At 33.9% G+C, this 21,749-nt stretch overlaps 1 protein-coding gene across 7 annotated transcripts in view; it reads right to left on the bottom strand.

The window, feature by feature from the left end:
* ASAP2 (ArfGAP with SH3 domain, ankyrin repeat and PH domain 2) overlaps positions 1 to 21,749 on the bottom strand; it is a 259,957-nt gene that overhangs the window by 108,576 nt on the left and 129,632 nt on the right. For all 7 annotated transcript variants that reach the window (XM_031951206.1, XM_031951202.1, XM_031951204.1 and 4 more), the window contains exons 4-7: positions 16,465 to 16,539; positions 14,589 to 14,638; positions 7,996 to 8,125; positions 3,249 to 3,334 (exon numbers count right to left, since the gene is read on the bottom strand). In XM_031951206.1, the coding sequence (XP_031807066.1) occupies positions 3,249 to 3,334; positions 7,996 to 8,125; positions 14,589 to 14,638; positions 16,465 to 16,539 (341 nt within the window). The remainder of the gene's footprint in view (positions 1 to 3,248; positions 3,335 to 7,995; positions 8,126 to 14,588; positions 14,639 to 16,464; positions 16,540 to 21,749) is intronic.

The following is a 21,749-nucleotide window of genomic DNA, read 5'->3' as shown; positions in this document are numbered from 1 at the left end:
CTGACATTTGTGAAATGGAAAAAATAAATTTTTACTATCTGATTCAAAGGGAGTGAATCAAATAATTTGTAAACTAGAATAAGAAAAAAATGTTCAGATGGTGGTGATGGGCAAAAATATTTTAACAGTATCTTAAAAATCTGTGCATATTAACTGAGGGAACCAAAGCGGGGAGAATTTTACATAAACTGCTTTATAAATGGCTCTTGGGGATACCACCTTCCAGAGAGTATCATAGGCACAAGCACGTTAGTGCAGAATGTGGGTATTTCTTTGCACTTCTAACCCTGCTTCCTTCTACAAATCAAGCACCAGAAACATATGAAGTTGTGAAAATAAAGAAGCCTAAGAAGGAGAAAAGGAAAAAGAAAACACAGGCGGTAAGTTCTATACAATCAGCAGCTAATCATTAAAAGCCATGGAGAACAGGTTACTATAAATCTCATATGTTAGTCTTTAGGATTAGAGTGTCAAGAGTGCAAAAGTTGGAAAGTGTGTTTCACTCTTTGGCTAGAAGTTCCAAGTTTAAGGGAATTATGGGTATGAGTTAATAACTAACCAATAATAGACCAATTTCAACCTCTGGTAACCCCAGTGCAGAAATATCCCTGGGGAAAGTAGAGCTCCAAGAATCTTTGCAACCTAGCAACCCTCCTGATAGTGAGAAAGTTCTACAAGAATATCATTTGGTAGAGTTAAGCTAAAGCCATTTTCTCAGAATGTTGTTTTTCTAAACATGTATTCATTGCCAGGATCAGCAACAAAAAGCTTGACCAAAACTTATTATTAATATTAATAAAAATAAATTATTATGATAGCAGTTGACACTTATAATGTTTACAATGTGCTAGGCATTGTTAAGTACTTTACAATTATTATCTCATTTGACACCAGCAACAACCCTATGAGGTAGGTGCTATTATATATCCCAGTTTTATAGTTGAGGGAACTGAGGCAAACAGAGGTTAAGTGACTTGCTTAAGATCACACAGCTCAATCTGGATTTCAACATCCAGTCTTCCTAACTCCCAGCACATATCACCTTGCTGTTTCAAAGACAATAGAATGCTAAATTTGATTCAGAATCCCAACTCTAACACTTACTAGGTATGTAAATGCCTCTTTCTACATGATCCTCTTCAAACCAGCTAGTAAGTTTCCACCACTCCAAAAAAATTACCTTGGATTTACTTTATGTTTATATAATATGTGCCCTTCCCCTCCCCCCCCCACAATAGACCATAAATTCCTTGAGTGAGAGTTTATTTCATATTTATCTTATTCTACCTACACAATCTAACAAATCCCGACACACAGAAAGCATTAAATAAATGCTTACTGGTTAATACATGATCATTAATGCAATTAACTTTGGTGAATTTCAGTTTTTATTATCCATACAATGAAGCTGACCACCAGTTTTTGGTGTATGCTTATAAAAAATGTGCTGAATCAAATCATCATTGTAATTCAAAAGTGTCAAATGATGTCTAAGATTTCAGTGAGCTAAACTTTTTTATTCTAATCTCCATCCAAAGAAATATTGACTTTAACAAATATTAACACTAGTTTTTTTTTTTTTCAACTCTAAATATTTCCTGGCCTGAATCAAATTCTTGGTTCTATTTTTTTTTAATGTCTTATGGATTAATTCTCAGACTTTCCTGAAAATCTACTGCCCCAAAGTACCTAATCCCTTTCTATTAAAAATAAAAATCACCCCTAATTTTAGATTTCTTGAGAAAGCAGACTTCCAAACTTTACCAGCAAAAGCCACTAGAGACTAGACTAGTAGGATATGAATATAATTTGGAATTGCAAATGTTTCTGAAGACAAAAAAAAGAGATGAGAAATAATGATGATGATAATATTTTATTACTGCTCAGAACAGAGTATCAGAGTATCTTCCCTTCAGTGAACTTCTATCCTCCCCCTACCTACATTTAAGATTGATATAACATTTATGTACATAAAAAAGGAAATACTACATACATGCCCATTTTTTAATTTTGTAGGATCATCATTCTATATTTTGTTTAAGAAAAGAAAATTCAAATCCTCTAGATGACTCTGGCGGGTGTAATGAATATATACATTAAAATAGTATGAGGTCTACCTTTTTAAAAGATGAGTAAATTTATCCTGTACTAGAGCACTTTAACAACACTTCATCATGGCACAGAGACTTGGATTAACAAAAGCAATGCCAGCCCTGTCAAGTCCTAGAAGGTTGGAAAGGCTTAATGGTAGTTCAATGGAACAATATAGTTATGAACTATAAAGAAGATCAGAATTCAAATTATTAGTTTTCTTACTCTAGACTATGCCTTAGTTTTATTTGTAAAATGGGAATAATTATGATCTTACCTCTCAGAGTTTTATGAGAATAAATTGAGATATTATCTATAAAATCTTTGCAAACCTTTAATGTAATATACAAAAGCTAGCTATTAATATTATTATTTACAAGTCAGGCAAAGGTTTATGTGTGCTGCTCAATCTACTTAATAAGTTCAGAAAGGTTCATAGGTTCATCATTAGATTGACTACCAAAAAAAAAAAAAAAAAAAAAAAGGAGAAGAGGAAGAAGAAGAACTGGAATTATTCTTCAGGAACTCATGAAGCTATGGAGAAGGCTACAATCTATCTCAATGATACAAATGCCTACAATGATGAAAAGGGGAAAAAATGAAGAAATATAATGGCAGCTACCCTGAAGCTAAGAGTACACATTTATGTGAAATTGTTTGGCTTTAAATGTGCTCCAAGGTGTTTTCTATGCTCAGATTAGTTTGTTTTCAAGCTTGTAATTCTCCACCTATAAAAAATCATTTCTTAGTTATCACACCTCTTTATGCTGTTTAACTGGCTGAATTTTAGAAATGGAAAAACTTAGAAAAAAAGCAAATTTCAAGCTCTAATTCTTTTTATATGCAACAAAATATGCTAGTTACACTGATTGGGGCAGATGTCATGGTATAGTAACTCAAAAACTTTTAATCTAATGTTACACCATTGGTGCTATCATCATTTAATAAACATTAAAGCAACAGAAATTAATTTAATGGAACAAAACACTTTATCCCCCCCACACACATTAAAAAAAAATACTCTGCAAAGATAACAAGGCAAAATGTAATTCTGAATGAGGATATTTAGTAGATTTCTTTTCTTTATTAAAATATCCACAGCTACCATGAAAAAAACGATACATTTTAAGTATAATCACAAGAAAAAAAAAACTTACTTGCACTGTGCATGAAAATATTTGATCAAGTTCTGAAGTAAATCAACTCCCTTTTTAATCTTGATTTCATTAACCTTTAGTAAGTACTGTTAAAAAAAAAAAAGAACAATTCACAGGAATAAGCAGGCAACTAAAAAGCAAACTGTGTCAATAATATAAGACCAACTAGAATATAATTTCCATAATGGTAGGAATCATATCTTTTATTCATTTTTTAAAATCCTCTTCCAAATGTGAATCCTGTAATTAGACCTAAATAAAAGTTTTCTTTTGTGATTTTAAGTGAATGAATCATTTCTGTATCAGGACCTTTAATTCAAACAGTAAGTCCCTATACTGTGTGCTACGAACTATGTGAAGGTACATTAAAGAAAGTTAAAGGCTGCAACTATGCTACAGGTATGTGAGAGGATGCATGATAGAGTTAAAAGAGTAGATTTTAAGTCAGGAGAAGTGAATACAAATCCCAGTCTTGATGCTTCCTACATGTGTAGATCATGGGGAAACCCACTTCTCTTTAAATATAAATTTCCTCATGCAGAAAATCAGAATAACATTTACAATACCTAACTCATAGGTTTATTGTAGAGGAAATGCTACATAAATGTCAACTAGCTGACACAGTCGAGAGTGCATTAGACTTGGAATCAGGAAGACCTGAGTTCAAATCTCTCTTTAGCTGTGTACCTTGGCAAGTCAATAAACTTCTCTGAGATGAGTTTTCCTCATCTGAGAATTCTCAAATGAGAATAATAAGAGCATCTTCCTCCCAAAATTGTTGTGAGGATCAAATGAGAGAATATTTGCAAAGCGTTTTGCTATATAAGAATGATAGCTAGTATTATTGTTAGCTCTAGATAAGTATATGCTATTATATATATTAAACAGAGAATCAAAGCAGTGACTCAAAATCTTTGAGAAAACGTAAAATTTTATCGTAATGTATTCAATTACTTGATGGGCATCTGCCTCTCTCAAAACCAAAAAGTTCTGTTTAAATCACTCAAGTGAATTTTATTACAATAGCTGCTTCTAACAACCAAAGTCACCAGGGCTATCAAAAGAAATAAACCCCAAAATCACGAGGTTTGAGAATCAATGGTCTAATCCAGCTTAAAAAAAAAAAAAAAAAAAAAAAAAAAAAAAAAAAACTGTTCATTAAAACAAAAAGTAATCAAAACACTTTAACAGTTTAAAAAATAGACAGTTTAACTAAATAACTATAATATCTCATGTCCTCAATGTGCCTTTTTTTAATGCTTTTTCTATCTATGAATATTTTTTCATACATTCTCTAGCCAACATGCATGCTATTGTTCTAATTCTGCCTTGTTTGCCGAATGGGGCACTAATAACTCTTTATATTTATATATAACACCACAATTTGTTGCCATTCCTCAATCACTGTGCATATTTCCAGATTTTCCTTAACATAAACAAAGTCTCTCCGGATATTTTGATATATACACAATGTGCTTGCACGCGCGCTCTCTCTCTCTCTCTTCTCCCCCCACCTTAGGGTATAATCTATATAGTAGAATCGTTTTTTACTAGAGAACTAAGGAAATAAAATTTAGGATCAATTACTACGACCCATGTAGTATCTAATGACTATTGGTCAGGGAGCTCCTCACATCTTACTTTAACTTAGCAGAGGCTTAGAGCCTTGGATCTGGATAGCAGAGAAGCTAAAATCTTTGTTCCACAACTTAAAGCTACTTGTGATCTTGGTCAAATCATTCACCTCTCTCTGAACTTTACCTGAAATTCAATTTCTGAAGGGGCTGAATCAAGATCTTAGACAGCTTAGGTAATGCAAACTTACTACATATGGCATAAATTATTAGAAGAACTGATACCTACTGAGTGCTTTAAGGTTCACAAAATACTCTACATACCCTCTTTTTAAAGGCAACAACACTGTGAAATATCAAAACTGATATCCCTAATTCACAGAAGATAAAACCGATACCCAGTGGTTCAATGATTGGCACATGGCAAGAAAGCCTTTAGTAAGCCAAAAGTATATCAATGTTAAATTTTAATATTATTGTATTAATGTAACAGATGGCCATGCTGATAATTATTGGCTAATTATTAATTAATGTTAATTACATTGTATTAACTGTTTTTATTAATCGTTCATTGTTATTAACTAATTACTGGTAATATTAATGATAGTATGGAAGAGCAAGAGAAATAACCAATCAAATTTATGTTAAGCTGTACTATTTATTACTCATGTGTAAGGTGCTAACACATTTACAATTTCAGTACTAATCAGGAACTGGATTTATATACTAGTTTTATATACCATTGAGAAGAGAAAAATAAAGGATGTTTCATCCTTCTAATTAAGCAAAAGGCAATTTAAATTCAGAAAAAACATATTTTTAGCTAAAAACACAACCAAATCTGAAATATCTCAACATAGGCTCGAGGAGAGGGAGGGTAATAGTGGCTTTTGCATTTTTTTTTTTTTTTTGGAATTGTTTTCAAAAGTTTTCAAACAAGTTTTAAAATACATTTAATTAAAATAGGGGAAAAATGTTCAGAACTGAATAAGTCTGAATGCCACCTTTGAGACATGAGTTTCTCTTTAAATTGGACCTGGGTATTTCATAGACATGCCAAATAATGCATAGCATTATTCTAACATGGCAGATTGTTCCTCCTAATAACATGCTCAATTACACATTATATAGAATCATTAAAAAGCTTATCAAGCAGTATGCACAGAATTTTTTTTTAAAGTTTCTTTTCCAGGCCAAAATCTAAGGCTCTGTCCAAGCACCGGAACACAAATATAAACATACACTCTCCAAATGAACCTCATTTGACCATCATGTCAACCCCCAAAATAATCAGGGCAGGAGTTGTTATTCCCACTCTACAGATGAGGAAAGTGAGAATGAGAGATCCATTGACTTGCCAAAGATCACATATTTTATAAATTGTGGAGCTGGGACAAGAACTTTCTAACTTCCAATATAATACAATGCCTTTCATAAAATGTTTTTTTTTACTGCTAGTTCAGACCTTAAATCTTATTTGACATAGGAAGCTCTTATCGAGGAAACTATTCTGTCAATATAGACTAACAATGGGTTCTGCAACGTGTAGTTTCAGAGAGTTGTCTTGGGACACTTAAGGGATCATGTGACTTGTCCAGGATCACAAAGCCAGTATGTCAGAGGGAGGCCTTGAACCCAAGTCTGTCTTTATGACTCTGAAGCCAGTTCCACTCCACTGCTGCCTCTGGATTGTTGGTTAAATTAAAATTTTAATTCTGAATGTCGATACTGACCATACTCATTAATTTAAATATACATTGCAAAGTCAAATTACATTAAAATCATGTAATAAAGTGCTCATACATACATTCACCATTGTTTGTATTGTGTTTTTCAATTTTAGCTAGCCTCCGCATGTGGCTTCGTCCATTGCCAGTTAATGTTGATCTAGCAAACACAACTACTCAAAATATTTCTTTAAGTTAGACATATTTTTGAACACAAAACTACCGCCAAAACCAGTCACCAGATTTTGTTATTATTGTTGTTTGTCCTTCATCTTCAAGGAGAGTGATGTGATATCTAGATTGTGTATGAAATATATTTGAATGAGGTGGAGCTGTGCAAAGTAATCAATTTACATAAATGAATAAAAAATTACTTTTGGATTCCTTCCAGATAATCAAGAGTAAATTGCATATAAAGTTGATTTATGATGTCACAAACCCATATTTGACATAAATTTAAGTTTTAATTACCTCCCAGAGCTTGAACACATTTTATCAAAATACAAGACATTTATATTACTAAAAAGAACAAATACTGGGCTAGATAGATATGCTAGTAACTCCAGTTTTCTCATATTTCTTCTACAATTAAAGTATTGAAAAAAACCCCACCACATTGCTATCTTACATCTTAGCACTTATTCTAGGATGTTCTTCTTTCACTAAGTATGAAAAAAGAAAGAAGACAGACACAGTGTCCCTATCCCTCTCCTCCTTTCCCAGGCCAAGATGGTTGGGGAAGTGCCAGCAGAAAGCATCAAAACAGAATAGCTCTGGAAGGATAACTAAGCTTCCTTGACCTCAATAAGTATAATTACTAAAGTAAGTAAGAGGAATCTATTTGAAAACATCTTTCAAATGAGAGGCAGTTTAGCTTTTTAAAAATAGGCCCTCATACAATTTAAATAGGAACTTTATATCATAGTGTTCCCTTTCTCCCCTCAAACGGCCTTTGCCTTTTGTTCCTTTGCCTATGACCTGATAAGGGGCACAGGGAAGGGTCAAACCCTTTGGGTATGACATCAGCCTCAAGACAGAAAGCTGTATGAAAGGGCACTGAGCAGGGTCTGTCATTTTATGCTCTTGGGATAGAGTGTATGTGTGTTTGATAGGATGTTGTTTATGTGTATGTATGTGTGTACAGCTAGCTTTTCCCTATTTTTAGTTTCTTCATTCAATGAACAATCCAGTGTTAATCTATTCCAGTCCCGTGCTAAAGACTAAGGTTTCCTTATTAAAATTAATGTGGTAAAGTCACCGGGAAAAATTGGCTCCAAAAACTATGATATCCTTGAGCCCAATAGTTCTTTTAAAAAACAAAACCAAAGCTCCTTTAGAAAAGGATAAATCTACCTATAAGATTCCTAATGAGAAATAAAAGCAGATTTCATTTGCTTGCTAGGCTCTTTACCGGCAATGGACATCTGTGCTTGTTCAGCATCTTACCTCGCACATTTGTAGCTGGAAAAACCTCCTTTCTTTCTCCATTTCTTCAGCAATTTCAGCTCCACTTATTTCAGTGCGAATCATTCCATGAAGTTTGGCATGTTCCTTTTTCTCCTTCTCTATTTTTGTCCTGGGGGAAAAATACCAGCAATAAATCAAGTTGCCTATTGACCTAAAGATTCAGAGCAGCCTCCCCTAGTTAGTACACAGCTTGCAGAGAATGTATCATCCTGTAGCATGGTCTCCTGAGCACTAATCTGTAGTCAAAGTCAAAAGTTCGAATCTTAGTTCTGTTATGCATGTCAAAGACTTTGGACAAGTCAATTCACACACATAATGCTCTCCCGTATAGATCCCAAGCTACTCATGAAGACCAAATAATCTTCAAGATCTTTTCTAGTTTATCCTTCATTCTCAAAGGCCAATGACAACATCACTAATATGATATCCTGACTCGTGCATGAAGTGGATTTGAGTGAGTGGTTGTGCAAAGTCATCAGGCTACATGGATGAATAAAACAAAATTCTTGCTCAGGAAAATTTCAGTGTCTACCACTTTCTACTTTCCTTCACACACACACACACACACACACACACACACACACACACACGATAGAATGCTAGACCTGGAGTCCAGAAGGCTCAGACACTTACTAGCTGTGTGAGTCTGGGCAAGTCACTAAATCCTGTTTCCCTCAGTTCCTCATTTATAAAAGAGCTGGAAAAGGAAATGGTAAACCTCTTCATTAACTTTGCCAAAAAACTCCAAATGGGGTCATGAATAGTCAAACATGACTGAAAACACACACACACACCATTCTGTGCATATATACTAAACACCTAATGTCTATTTGAATTGAAGTGAATTAAGAGAAAGAATCCTAAATTGTGAATTGGGTTAATTAGGTCTCAGACCTGATTCTACAACTGATTTTCTAAGTGTGATCTTAGACAAATTACTTCATTTTGGGGGAACTGAGTCTGCTGTCAAATGACAGAGTTGGACATAGAGACTGTGGGTTGCTTAGACCTGTCCTAAAATATTAACAATGCCAACCTGTCTTCAGTGACTTTATAACCATCTAGGGCAGAGAGAAGAGTATCTGACCAAGGGGCCCAATTTGGCCCTCAGTTTGATTTCATTCTGCCCATAGGGGTAATACTGCTCTGATCACTGCTGCTGCCATCCAGAGAATAATTTCTCCCTAAGGGGCTAATGTGGAATTGAGTTTTATGTTTCCTATTCTTAATTTAAAAAGCACTTAAATTGAATGTTTTCTTTTGCTACAAGGGAAAAAATACCCACCATGAATTAAATTACTTTTTGTTTTTTTTTTTAACTTATAATTGACCTTTGATGGACTCTTTTGTTAAGCCAGTGACTTTCATCATAAGATTCCCCACTCTTGTCCTAACTGCAGTAATAATGAACTAAATTTAGCCATATGGGATAGAAGCCAAGAGGATAAGAGGTCAGCAACTCCTAGCATGTGCCAGAAGGTAGCATGCCAGGCCATCTGGTCTGCCGCGCCCTGCCCCCCCCCCCCCCAGCCCAGTACCATAGCCATGACTTAACCAGTCAGCTATATTGCCACCCTCCTTTTGTTGCTGCTACATTAGACTTTCCATCATTTACTCCCCTCCCACCTGCCAATGCCTCCAACTCAAGCAACAGGAACCAACCAGGACATAGGCAGAAAAGTAGGAGGATGGAGTCCTGTCATTGGTAAAGGCTGCACCTCGATGAAGTAGAGTGAGCAATGAACTGGGAGTAAGGTGATTTGGGGTGTACAACCTGTATCACGTGATCCTAGACATTTTATGTACTCTCCTTCCATTTTTTTCATTTGTAAAATGAAATGGCTAATGAAGATGATTTCTAAAGTTCCTTCAAGTTATGCTATACTATGCCTCTACAGAGTGAAGTCATTGCCCTGATTTCTCTCAGAATGGCTATGTTATTCTTGAATTTAAACCCTTGTAAAATATCTTTGTTTAAAGCTTTTTAAAAGGGAGTTTTTCCTGTAGAGAATTATTTCTCTTTATTCTAAAATTCCCTCCCTCAGGCTTTTTGGAGTACTTCTCAGTTATAATATTTTGGGATTCCTCAAACAATTCCAAATCCCCTTCATCCAACTTCAGAAATTTCTGTCACAGACTTTCTATCACATGAGTCTACCTTTACCATTATACACTAGTGGCCCAATTCTTTTAAGTTATTCCTGCATGAAAGCTACTCTTTGCTTTGGATTGTTTCTCACAAATAATTCTCTTTCAACTCCAAGAGGCAGGATGATGTTGTGGAAAGACCACAGGCCTGGCAGGCAGGAAAACTAGATTCTACTACAGGTTTTGCCCTTTAATTTATTAGAAAACTATAGACAAAGCACTTAAGTATTCTCCATCTCAAGCTCCTTATTTGACAAAGCAGGAGGAATAAGGCCAATCCTACTTGCCTCTTGGGGTTGTTTTAGAGATCTCACTCAAACTAGCAAATATTCATTAAGATGTATAAGGCACTCTTATAGGCTATGGATATATAAAAGACATAATATTTGCATTGAAGAGCTAAAATTCTAAGGGAGGAGGAATACAGTAAGGACATAAATAAAAATAAAAGAAAGTAATTAGCAAGGCAGCCACGGAAAAGTCAAAGTGCTAAAAGAAATTTGAGGAAAGAGAAAATGAAAAAGGGAGACAGGGAAAAGGCGGGGGGGGCGGGGGGGGGGGAGAATAGGAGAGAATATTTGTCCCTAGTGGAGGGAGGAAAGAGAATCAGAAAAGCTTTCATGGAAAAGGTAACTCAAATTGAGACTTAAACAAAAGGGAAATGACTAAGAGACAGGATTAAAAAATAACTATTCCAAGCATGGGAAATGTTATGAGCAAAAGGACAGGGGCAGGAAAGAAATAAGACAGAATAGAAAATAGAAAATATTCCAATTTTGATAGAACAAAAATGTATAAAACAAAAGATGGCTGAACAAGTAATACCAGAGGCAGAAAGTGGAGGAAACTTGGAGTCAAAAGTTTAAACATTATTTGGTAGATAGTGATGAGCTACTAAAGGTGTCCGAGTTGAGAAGTGGCACAATCTTGATAATGTTTTAGGAAGGTAGGCTGTGGGGACAGATTATAGGTAGTAACCCAGCAGCATAATTTCCTTTGGTCAATCAGTAAATAAAATATCAAACACATCTGCAATAAATTAGGTTGAGTTTTATTGTGTTTTTTGTTTTATTTTTAAGAAAGGGCTGTTACGTGTAAATGTCCTGTTTTGCTTTATCTCCATTATTGTTTCCCTACTACTTTCATCTACTGATTTCTTTGGATCTTTTCCCCATTTTAACCTTTCTTTCTTCTCTGGCAAAAAAATTCAAGCAAAGCTTTGTATTTTTCAAATATTTTGTGACACTTCTTCTTGGAACCATTAAGCTGCATAGCACTATTACCTAAATACCACAATGGTCTGAATACAAGACATATTTTCTCTAATGTTTCATTATCACTAAAAAAAAACAACGAAAGTATGAAGAGAGTAATGATAATAAAACAAACAAATATTTTTACTTGAAATGAAAATATCTTAAAGTTTTAGTTATTTTGTGCAATTGTTTTCCAATGCATACATATATATTAACATCAATATTATAAAAATAAACATTTTTGAGGACTTCCATAAATTAATGAAGAATAAAATGAGCAGAACTAGGAGAAGGATTTGCACAATAACAACAACACTAGAAAAACAACAAATTTTGAAAGCTGTAAGAACTACAATCAATAAAATATCCATTCATTATTCCAGAGGATCAATGATGGAAGCATGCTATTTGTTACAGAAAAATGCTGGATTTGAGGTATGGAATCAATCTCTCTCTCTCGTACATACACACACACACACACACAACCAATAGAGGAATTGGTTTTACTTGACTATATAATTTCTTACAAAAAAATTTTCTAAATATATTTTTAAATGAGAATAAAGAAAGAAAATGTTAACTTTTTAAGAATAGAGAAGATGGGATAGTAAAGAAATGTAAATGTGAAATGTTACATGCACTTTCAGATGAGGTCAACATATGATTATTAGTTTTACTTAACTGTGTTACTTTGTTACAAGAGACCTCTCAAAAAATGGTAGTAATCTATAAATTCATGTAATACTAAAAACAAAGTATCAAAACTGAAAAAAAAAAATCTTTTTTAGCTGTACAGTCTTCATTAAATGACAATTTATAATTATAAGCAGCTTTTATTCAAACTAATATATTAGTAGGTCTCCTCATTTTATAATAGTGAAAGCAGCACAGAAATAATAAATTGTTTCAAGTCAATAAAGCAGTAGATTTTACTTGGTGTGGCAGACAGGGAGCAGACAAGTCCCCAAACTGAACAGTTTACTTAAAAGTCTAAAACAAAAACATGGACAGACAATAGTATTTATGTTCAATAAAGCCACCAAGATTTAACTGGAAAGGAACTAAAACTCCCCCCACCCCAAAAAGAAAAACACTACTGAGATAGATTCAGATTCATAAGTGCCATAAAAATCCATCTACTCTAGCCATGACTGAACCAAAAACTTGGTAACACTTTGACAAGCAGCCAGTCAATCTTTGCTGGAAGTCATTTAGTGAGAGAATTCATTATTTCCCATATCAGTCCCTTCTCCTTTTTGATGGTCCTATTGTTAAGAAGTTTTCCTTATCTTAAGTCTAAATATAACTTTCTGCAATAATCAGACACTACCTTTAGTTGTGGCCAAGCAAAAAATTTCTTACTCATACAATAGCCTGTCAAATATCTGAAGATAACTCTCCACCCCCTCCCCCCAAGACCATAAGCACTTCAGTGAGATTCAGTTTCCTCATCTTTAAAATGGAAATAACAGCATCTACCTTTCAGAACTGAAGACAAAATGAAATAAAATTTGTAAAGTGTTCTGCAAATTTTAAAATGCAATATAAGTGCTGTTATTATTAATAATACATTAATGCTGTCATAATCTCAAAATATACTGCCATCTTAGTCATTGTGACATTTTATATTTTATAAATGTTCTTCCTAAAATATGACATCAAGCACTAATCACACTGCTTCCAAAATACCTTATTGCTCAGTTGTTTCAATCATCTCTGACACTTCATGACCTCATTTGAGATTTTCTTGGCTGAAGTGGTTTGCCATTTCCTTCTCTGTTCATTTTACAGATGAGGAACTGGCAAACAGGATTAAGTGATTTGTCTGGAGTAACACAGCCAGTAAGTGTCTGAAGCCAGATTCGAACTTCGGAAGATGAGTCTTTCTGACTTCAGACCTGGCATTCTCCTCATTGTACCACGTAGCTGCCCCTATTACTCCCAAAGTACAGATGCACTATTTTTTATTTAGTTCTGGACCCTACTATGTTATCTCTTTAATGTAGACTGAGAATGTATTAGTTTTCTTGGCTTTCAAATGTCCCTAATGACTCACTGAGCTTGCAGTCCACTAAAGTTTAACCCGTTTTGTTTTTTTTTCCCCCCCCAAATGAAGTGATGCTATTCATGTATCCTCCCTCTAAACCAAACTATATCTGTAAAGCTGACTTTTTTGAGCCTTAGTTTAAGCCTTTACAAATTTTATGTAAACCAGATTCAACTTGACATTTTAGCATACAAGATATTGCTTTGGGTCTTACTTTTTCACCCAACAGGTTAGTTAGTATCTTCCCAGTTTTATATCATCTGAAAAATTAATACACATTTAGTTTATGCCTTTTCAATTTGCTATTAAAAATCCAACTTATCAATTATAGGTGAAAAACTTACTCCACTGAAGTGAAGGAACTTTTTCCAAAGGATATACAGATAGGAAATGGAAGAACAAAAATATGCACCCAACTTTTCCACTTTTCATCTCCAAGACTGCTGGGTTATCCCATACCTTCCCACTTCTGGTGCTTCTATTCAAACTAGATGGCTATAAAAATCCTTTTCGCTCTCTCCAGAGAAAATGATGGTACAAAAGACATACAAAACAGAGAGGGGCTAGCTTATGACTTTCAAAAACCACTCAAGGCACCTGGGAAAATAGAAAACCCTGCTATTATGAAAGATGAAAAATCATTTTAAAAATCCTATCAGTGATTTTAATTGACTTAACTAACTTTCTAAAAGTAATTTTCTTCAATAATTCAGAATGATAAGATAGGAAAAATCCAAGGAAAAATGTATCTAAATGTTTTCCAAGGAGTATAAAAATGCATTTACAAAATTAATTTTTAAATGGAAAATTAGAGGATTGCAGGACTTTGTCAGAAAGCTTTGATTATTTATTCTAATGGCCTCATTTTACAGATGAAGAAACTGAAGATCAAAGTAGAAAAGTGACTTACCCGTAGTCATAAAGGAATAGGCAGAACCAAACTTTGAAGCCAAACTAACTTCAAAATGCTCCTCAAGTATCTGACAACACAATGCATAACCACAGCAAAGTGGATATTTTCCTCCCTGAAATAATTATTACTTAAAATCCCTTTGAAAACTACAGCTCAGATTTAACCTAGAAACAAATTCTGCACTATTTCTAAAAGACAAAATACTTACACTTTTGTTTCATAGTCTTTCCAAGCTTTGTCAAAAGGCTTTTTCAGATCCTGTAAATACAGAGCACAAATTAGACATGGCAAAGAATTAACTACCAAGTAATACCACTTATTGCAGTTATATATTTTAAGAGATAACTCACTGCAATTATTCTATATGAGATTCTAAACTACAATGAATCCACCTACAGTATAAGTTCTTTAAAATTAAGAGGCAATAACATTAACAAGGAGTTACTTCCTTCTCTAAAGAATGACCTAGTATCATTTGAATATATCTATATATGTGTGTTATACACCTATAATTCTAGATTGTTGCACCATTTTATTTTCATAAAGTTAATTAAATGAATTCTCAGTTCAAATCCCTACTATGGGATTTGGTTTTCTATCTGCTTTTCTGCCTCTTTTTATATGAAGAGCCCACAAAAATCTAGATGTATGTGCTGGACACAAAGTCTAGACTAAAAACTGTCTCTAAGTATAGAATGATTCACCTAAAATAAACAATAATTATCCATGTTTGCTCAATGCAAACTCCAAAGACTAGGGAAAAAATTAATAGATGGCTAACTAGTCCACTAAATGATCCCAACAGTCTTTGTGTCTGTGCCTCTTGAGCAGGGGCCTTAATCATAATTTCCCAAAGATCTGAAATGGATTGAGTTGTACTGAACATTATGAAACAGCTAGTTATGAGATCTTTACAATTGCCTACATTTGCCATGATTGAGAACAGTGCCTTTAAATTTATTCAAATCAGGCACTAGTAAAGAGTGGCCAATCTCTAAAATGAATGAAGCTACAATTTTTTTTTTCTTGGAGGGTCTCCATTTTGACTGCTTTCAATCTTTTTGCAAAAACAATTTATCTATGATTTCTCAAGCTGATATAACCCTGATCCTTACCCATCTGTATATTCTGGAAACCATTCATAACTTAGCATTGAAAATTAAAATGTCAAAGCCAGAAAAATTGTCAGCTCAAGAACACACATAATTTGGAGAATTTTTAAATTAAACCAATTCATTTTCCAAAAATGCAGGTTTTTAAGATTGTATCACTAAGTAGCAATTCTCACTCTTTTAATAATAGATGAGCAGCATATAAACCAGGAAAATTACCACTTGAGAGCAGTTCTTCCTGATAGGACTTTCGTTAGTGACATATACAAGAATAGCATAATAATGAGACCCCAGAAATGATTATAGAAAATATAAAAAAATGTGGTGGAAGCCATTTCCTTTCCGTCTTTTCACCGATTCAATTGGCTGGCTGAACACACAATTAGGTTTTAATTGATTGTTAGCCAATTTGAAGTTGAATGATAATTCTACCAACGAATGAATGGCAATATTCTAATACATTAAAATATTAGATGTGCCCATTTCCTTCTCCTTTTCCTCATCCTTCCCATATGCTCTCCCCTACTTCCAATTTAAAACAAAAACCAAGTCCTGTCTAGCTGGCTCAGATGTCAAACTGCAGTAATGGAAATGCCCAGGGTAACAGCAGCACTACTAAATCCCACAGGTCCCAACTATGGTTATGACTACAAAACCCTTATTGAAGCTATTTATTACTTTCTTTCTATAAACATATTATCCTCTTTACTCCTACTATCCATTGTATATTTATACATGCCAGGCTGAAATTAGAAACACCAAGAGTGCCCAGTTTTTTGGCTCATGGTGCCAATAAGATAGCAAATAAAGGCAAATGTGGAGAACAGATGGCCATCTCATTCCCTACCTCCCCTATATTAAAAACAGAATGAATATATGAGCTGCCTGCTTTAATAGGCTAACATTGTTCTTAATGCTACATGGTATGAAAAAAAATTCTATTTAATGATTAGAACTATAAAGCTACCATACCCCTTTTACTCCTTTCAGGTCTCCTTTCAGCAAACTGTCCAAAGGAAAAGAAATGATGTTGTTCATATTCTGAATCTAAAAAACCAATAAACAAAAGTTAATTTCATTCACTGTCCTTTTCAAAGAAGAAAGGAGAAAAAATAATAAAAATATCACATAATACATAAATCAACATCCAGGGCTTAAGATCATTTATGTAATAAAAACAACTTGTATTCAGCTGATTAAAAACATCATATGAATTCTTGAACTCTCTTGTAAGGTTATTCTAGCAATGGTCATTTATGTGTTACTTCTAATAGAGAATGGTCAGAACTTCAACAGCTTAGCAATAATCACTATATCATAAATTTTAAAATTTCACTTTGACACATCTTCCTGCTAATCTTGCATTCTTCTAATTTTTAAATAAAATGTTGATGGGAAAAATTGTTAATATAACAGACTTGCCATTCCCTTAAATGATCATTGTAAAGTCAGAATTTCAGTAACATCTTTATATTCTTATTCTTAAGATAATTACTCTCCTTTAAGTTGAGCAGAACCACATCTTAAGAGGTCCTCCCACCCACCCCAAACGGAGATTTTACCTTATAAAGGAACCTAACTTAAACTGAATCTCAGTTTCTAATGTCCTTAACTCCTTCCATTGGGATTCATGGAATGAAGGGCAAAATAGACAGAATGAAATGGTTTATCTTTGCCTAGATTGCCTTGTTATCTCATTATTTTTCCTTAAATCTTCCTAAAAGGATAAAAAAAAAAACCACCTTTTCATAGGTCTGTGCGGTGGGAAATGCACTGTGCTCTGCACTTAAGAGACATACCCCAGGGTGACAAGTTTGCTACCTGTTATCTCAATTAAAGATACTTTATTTCTCAACTCAAGACTTTGATTTATTTCAGTACTTGACAACAGGATAGCTCTCTAAATGTTCACATTGCTAATGATAAACAGTATGGCACAAGAAGTGGGTTTGAGTGATTTAACCTTTTCTAAGGTTCTAGATGCTGTGGGATGCTGAATTCTATATTTCAAAATAACTCAGGGAAGAATTGCCTTAAGAGAGATTAGAAAAAATAGTTTTTTAAAGAACAATCATCATTTATTGCTTCTGTGTTCAAACTCATGGTGAAAGGGAAAAAGAAATGGAATTTGGAAGTCAGAATACCTGGTTTACCTGTTTGGGACACTTACTACTTTGTATGACCATTGGCTAGGTCCCTAATTTCTGGATCTTAAATTTTCTCATCTAAAAAAATAAGTAATTAATTTAAATTAGGGCTTGTGGACTTATTTCAGGACTAAAAATTAGGATGGGAAAAAATTACACCTTTATTTTCATTAACCAATAAATGAAAAAAAATTTTTTTTAAAGCATTTGCTTCAATTATAGCGAGAGGAAAATACTATTCTGCAAAAGCATCCAGGAGTTTCACCAGAATGGCAAAGGGAGCTAATACACACATCCACATATAACCTCATCCTAGAATCTTTCCAGTTCTAACATTCTGTGATTCTACAATTCACAAGTGTGGAATAAGTGAAGGGAGGGTGGGGAAAAAGTACATTCTCTCCATTAAAAGGGAGATGACAGCCATGACCAAACCATCTTGGCAAAGCATACATTCCTATCTGGCCAAGAGGTTGGCTCCACTAAGTGTTCTAACTTTGACATTGTAAACTTGCCAAATCTCAGTTAAAGAAAACTCTCAAATCTGGTTATATATGCAACCTCCAATTGGAATGTAGTTTCACTCTTTATATTTCTATATCCAGTTCTTTCATACAGTATATACTTAATAAATACTTATTGAATGATTGCTCTATTCTCAACATTCCTAATTTCTACCATCTGTTTCTATTTCTACCCATCCTCAAAATCCGTTTTGTTTTTTAACATTATTTTAAACAAATGTTTTATTGATGTTTTTCCTTCCTTATATCATTGTCACTTCCCAATGACTCGCTCTCCTCTTTCCTGCTTCCCGAAAGAAATCTCCCTTTTAACAATGGACAACTAAGCTAAATAAACTAACAAATTGAGTATTTTTGACAATACTTCCACAGTTATTATAATTTGTCACTTCTAGACAAAGAGGGAAGAAAACTTATCAATGCCTCAAACAAATTAGATAAGGTCTGAAATCTCAAGAGTGAATTAGGATAATGGTAAAAGGGCTTAATTACCCCAACTTTCAAAGTCACATTTTACATTATAAATTGCAGTGTAAATAATGGTGCAAGAGCCTCCCAAACTAGGTGTCCCAAAATCCTCCCAGTAATTCTAAAGATATTCTACCAAGTTCCATTTACAGTTGAAATCCCTTTATAGGAATGTATATCATCATTAAACCAATTCATTTTGATTTGCATTTTCAGAGATTACTAAGAACAAGGCATTTTGCTGGAAAGTGGACCTGTGAGGAAAAATTATAGGGAAGTTTTAGGTGAGAAAATATCTTTTCTTAATACAATTAAATGGCTACCTTCTTTGAAGTTTTTAATTTTAAAGTTATTAGAACACTAGGAGATTAAGGTACTGCCCCATAGTCACACAGGCCTTGAAATAGTTTTCCTAGCTCCAAGGCCAGCCAAGCTAAGTTATAAATTTTTAAACTAGTATGCATGCAAAAGAATTTTCATAAGTCTATGTATTAATCATCATAGCTAAAAACATATAACATGTTTTATACACACACATATAAAAACATAAACATATCACTTTGAGATTTGAAAAATACTTTACAAAACACTTTCTTTCTATCCTAACAACAATCCTGTTATTGTTATCCCCATTTTACAGATGAAGAAACTGAGTCAGGCAGCAATTAAGCAACTTCTTCAGGATCGAAAAGTTTCTAAGTGTCTGAGGCTGGATTAAAACTCAGGTGTTCCTGGTTCCAGGTCCAGCAGCTTTAATTAAGTTCTGGGCAAACTAGCTGCCTAGGTTGGTTTTCCTTTGTAATTCTATGTATTTTATCTTCATGCATTTAAAATTTTTATTCTGCAAGTCATCTTCCTATTGATAAATGGTTAAATGATACAAACAGGTAGTTTTCAGATAAATTAAAGCTATCTATAGTCAATGAAAAATATTCTAAATCATTACTGACTAGAGAAATGCAAACTGAAGCAAATCTGAGATACCACTTCACATTCATCAGATTGGCTAATGTGACAGAAAAGAATAATGATAAATGATGGAGCAGATCTGGGACAACTTAAACACTAATGTATTACTGATGGAGTTGTGAACTGATCCCATCATCCTGGAGAGCAATTTGGAACTATGCCCTAAGTGAAATAAAACTGTGCATACCCATTGATCAAGCAATATAACTAGGTATGGATCCCAAACATAAAAAAGAGGGGCGAGGAGGGGTGTGGACAGAGGACTCACATGTCCTAAAATATGTATACCAGCTCTTTTTGTGTTGGCAAAAAATTAGGAACTGAGGGGATGCCCATTAATCGGAGAATGGCTGAACAATTTGTGTTATATGAATGTAATGGAATACTATTATTCTATAAAAAATGATTTCAGAAAAACCTGGAAAACCTTACATGAACTGATGCTGACTGAAACTAGCACAACATACACAGAACAGCACACTGTGCGAAGATTAACTATGATACACTTAGCTGTTTTCAGCAATACAATGATCTAAAACAATTTCAAAAGACTCATGATGAAAAATGTCAACCACATCCAGAGAAAGAACTATGGAGTCTGAATGCAGATCAAAAACACATTAATTTTCACTTTTTGGGGGGTTGCTTTTTGTTTTTTCTTCCTTGTAACCTTATTGTCCTGATTCTTCTTTTACAACATGGCGAATGTGGAAATATGTTTAAGATGACTATACATGTATAAGCCTATATTAGATTGCTTGCTATCTTCAGGGAGTGGGAGGAAGAAGGGAGAAAAATTTGAAAAAAAGATAAATGAAGACTATCTTTACATGTAATTGGGAAAAAAAAGTACCAAAAAACTCCTTGAGCTCCCCAAAAAAGACAACCACCAAAACATTATTCTGTGTTTCACCAGACTGGCAGAGGGATTAAAAGAACCCCTGCACTAAATTATATGATCTCTAGAGAGGCAAAGTAGAGAGCTTCAATTTTTCCACCCAGGAAGGTGGAAAACAGCACATGCACAAATAAGTTGATAAAAAAAAAAGTCACAAAGATAAGAGGGGATATGGATGATAGAGACTGTGGGAGACTCAGGAAAGTATACTCTAAGAGTTAGCATATAAGCTCTATCTTGATGGAAGTCAAGAGGAAGAGGTGAAGAGGGAGAATATTTCAGATGTTAAGGGAGACACTAGTTTTACAAAGGATACTAAATGGGAAGGTGGGGTTGAGAAAATAGTGTAAGGCCAGCAGTATATTTATGTTAATATTAACATACTTATAAAATATAATCTGCTTTAAAAGTAAGAACTTTCAACAATTTGCTCCTTTCTATGGAACAGCCTTAAAATGAAAATTTTTGTAATATTTACACAATTTTAAACTAAAAAAAAGTAAAACATTTTGATTATTTTTTTCAACCATAGTACCTTGAATGAAATATTCAAGATAACTGAATACCCCTACCATATAACCTATTATGGTCAAATTTGAAAATAGCACTTAAAAAACTGATTCATAAAAACTCTTCAGCAAATTGCTTTTCTAAGTGGAGACAATCCACGGGAAAATTATGGAAAAGTGTATAATGACACACAGACAGTCAATGCTGCCAAAAGCTAAAAATGATTAAAAAATGAGTACCATTTAAGAATAGATACTTGGGACAATCTATGCCCAGACAAATCAACATTTATCAAACTCCTAAAATGCCTGCAGAGTATATAATCAACCATGACTTGAGAGATTAAACACTTAAATATGGATACTCAGCTTAAAGGAACTAGTGAATAAATGGAAGGCAAATATTAAAAGTATTTTGAAATGCAAATATAATCCATCTTTAGGGTGGAGAGATTTTAGGAGGGATGTCCTATTCCAGAGCAGTGACTTAAGTTCCTAAGCTCTTGCTGTATCCTTTCATCTTTGCTAAAGGAGTTGGTAGACAAGTATGCTTTGGTCAGTCTATCCAGAAAGTCAGACCCTGCTCCCCAAGAGTCTGTCACAAAGTCAGAATAAATTAAGATGGCAGATGTATCTTTATTTCATTTAGAAAACCTGGTAGAAAAAGTAGTGATAGAAATTTAGATTTACCTATTTAAGGCATTTATAACATCCATTCTTGACTTACTGAGCCACATTCCAC

Source organism: Sarcophilus harrisii, chromosome 2 (assembly GCF_902635505.1).
Source record: "Sarcophilus harrisii chromosome 2, mSarHar1.11, whole genome shotgun sequence".
NCBI classification, from domain to species: domain Eukaryota; kingdom Metazoa; phylum Chordata; class Mammalia; order Dasyuromorphia; family Dasyuridae; genus Sarcophilus; species Sarcophilus harrisii.
Note: the sequence above shows the minus strand (reverse complement) of the source record. Positions and strands in the feature narration are given on the sequence as shown.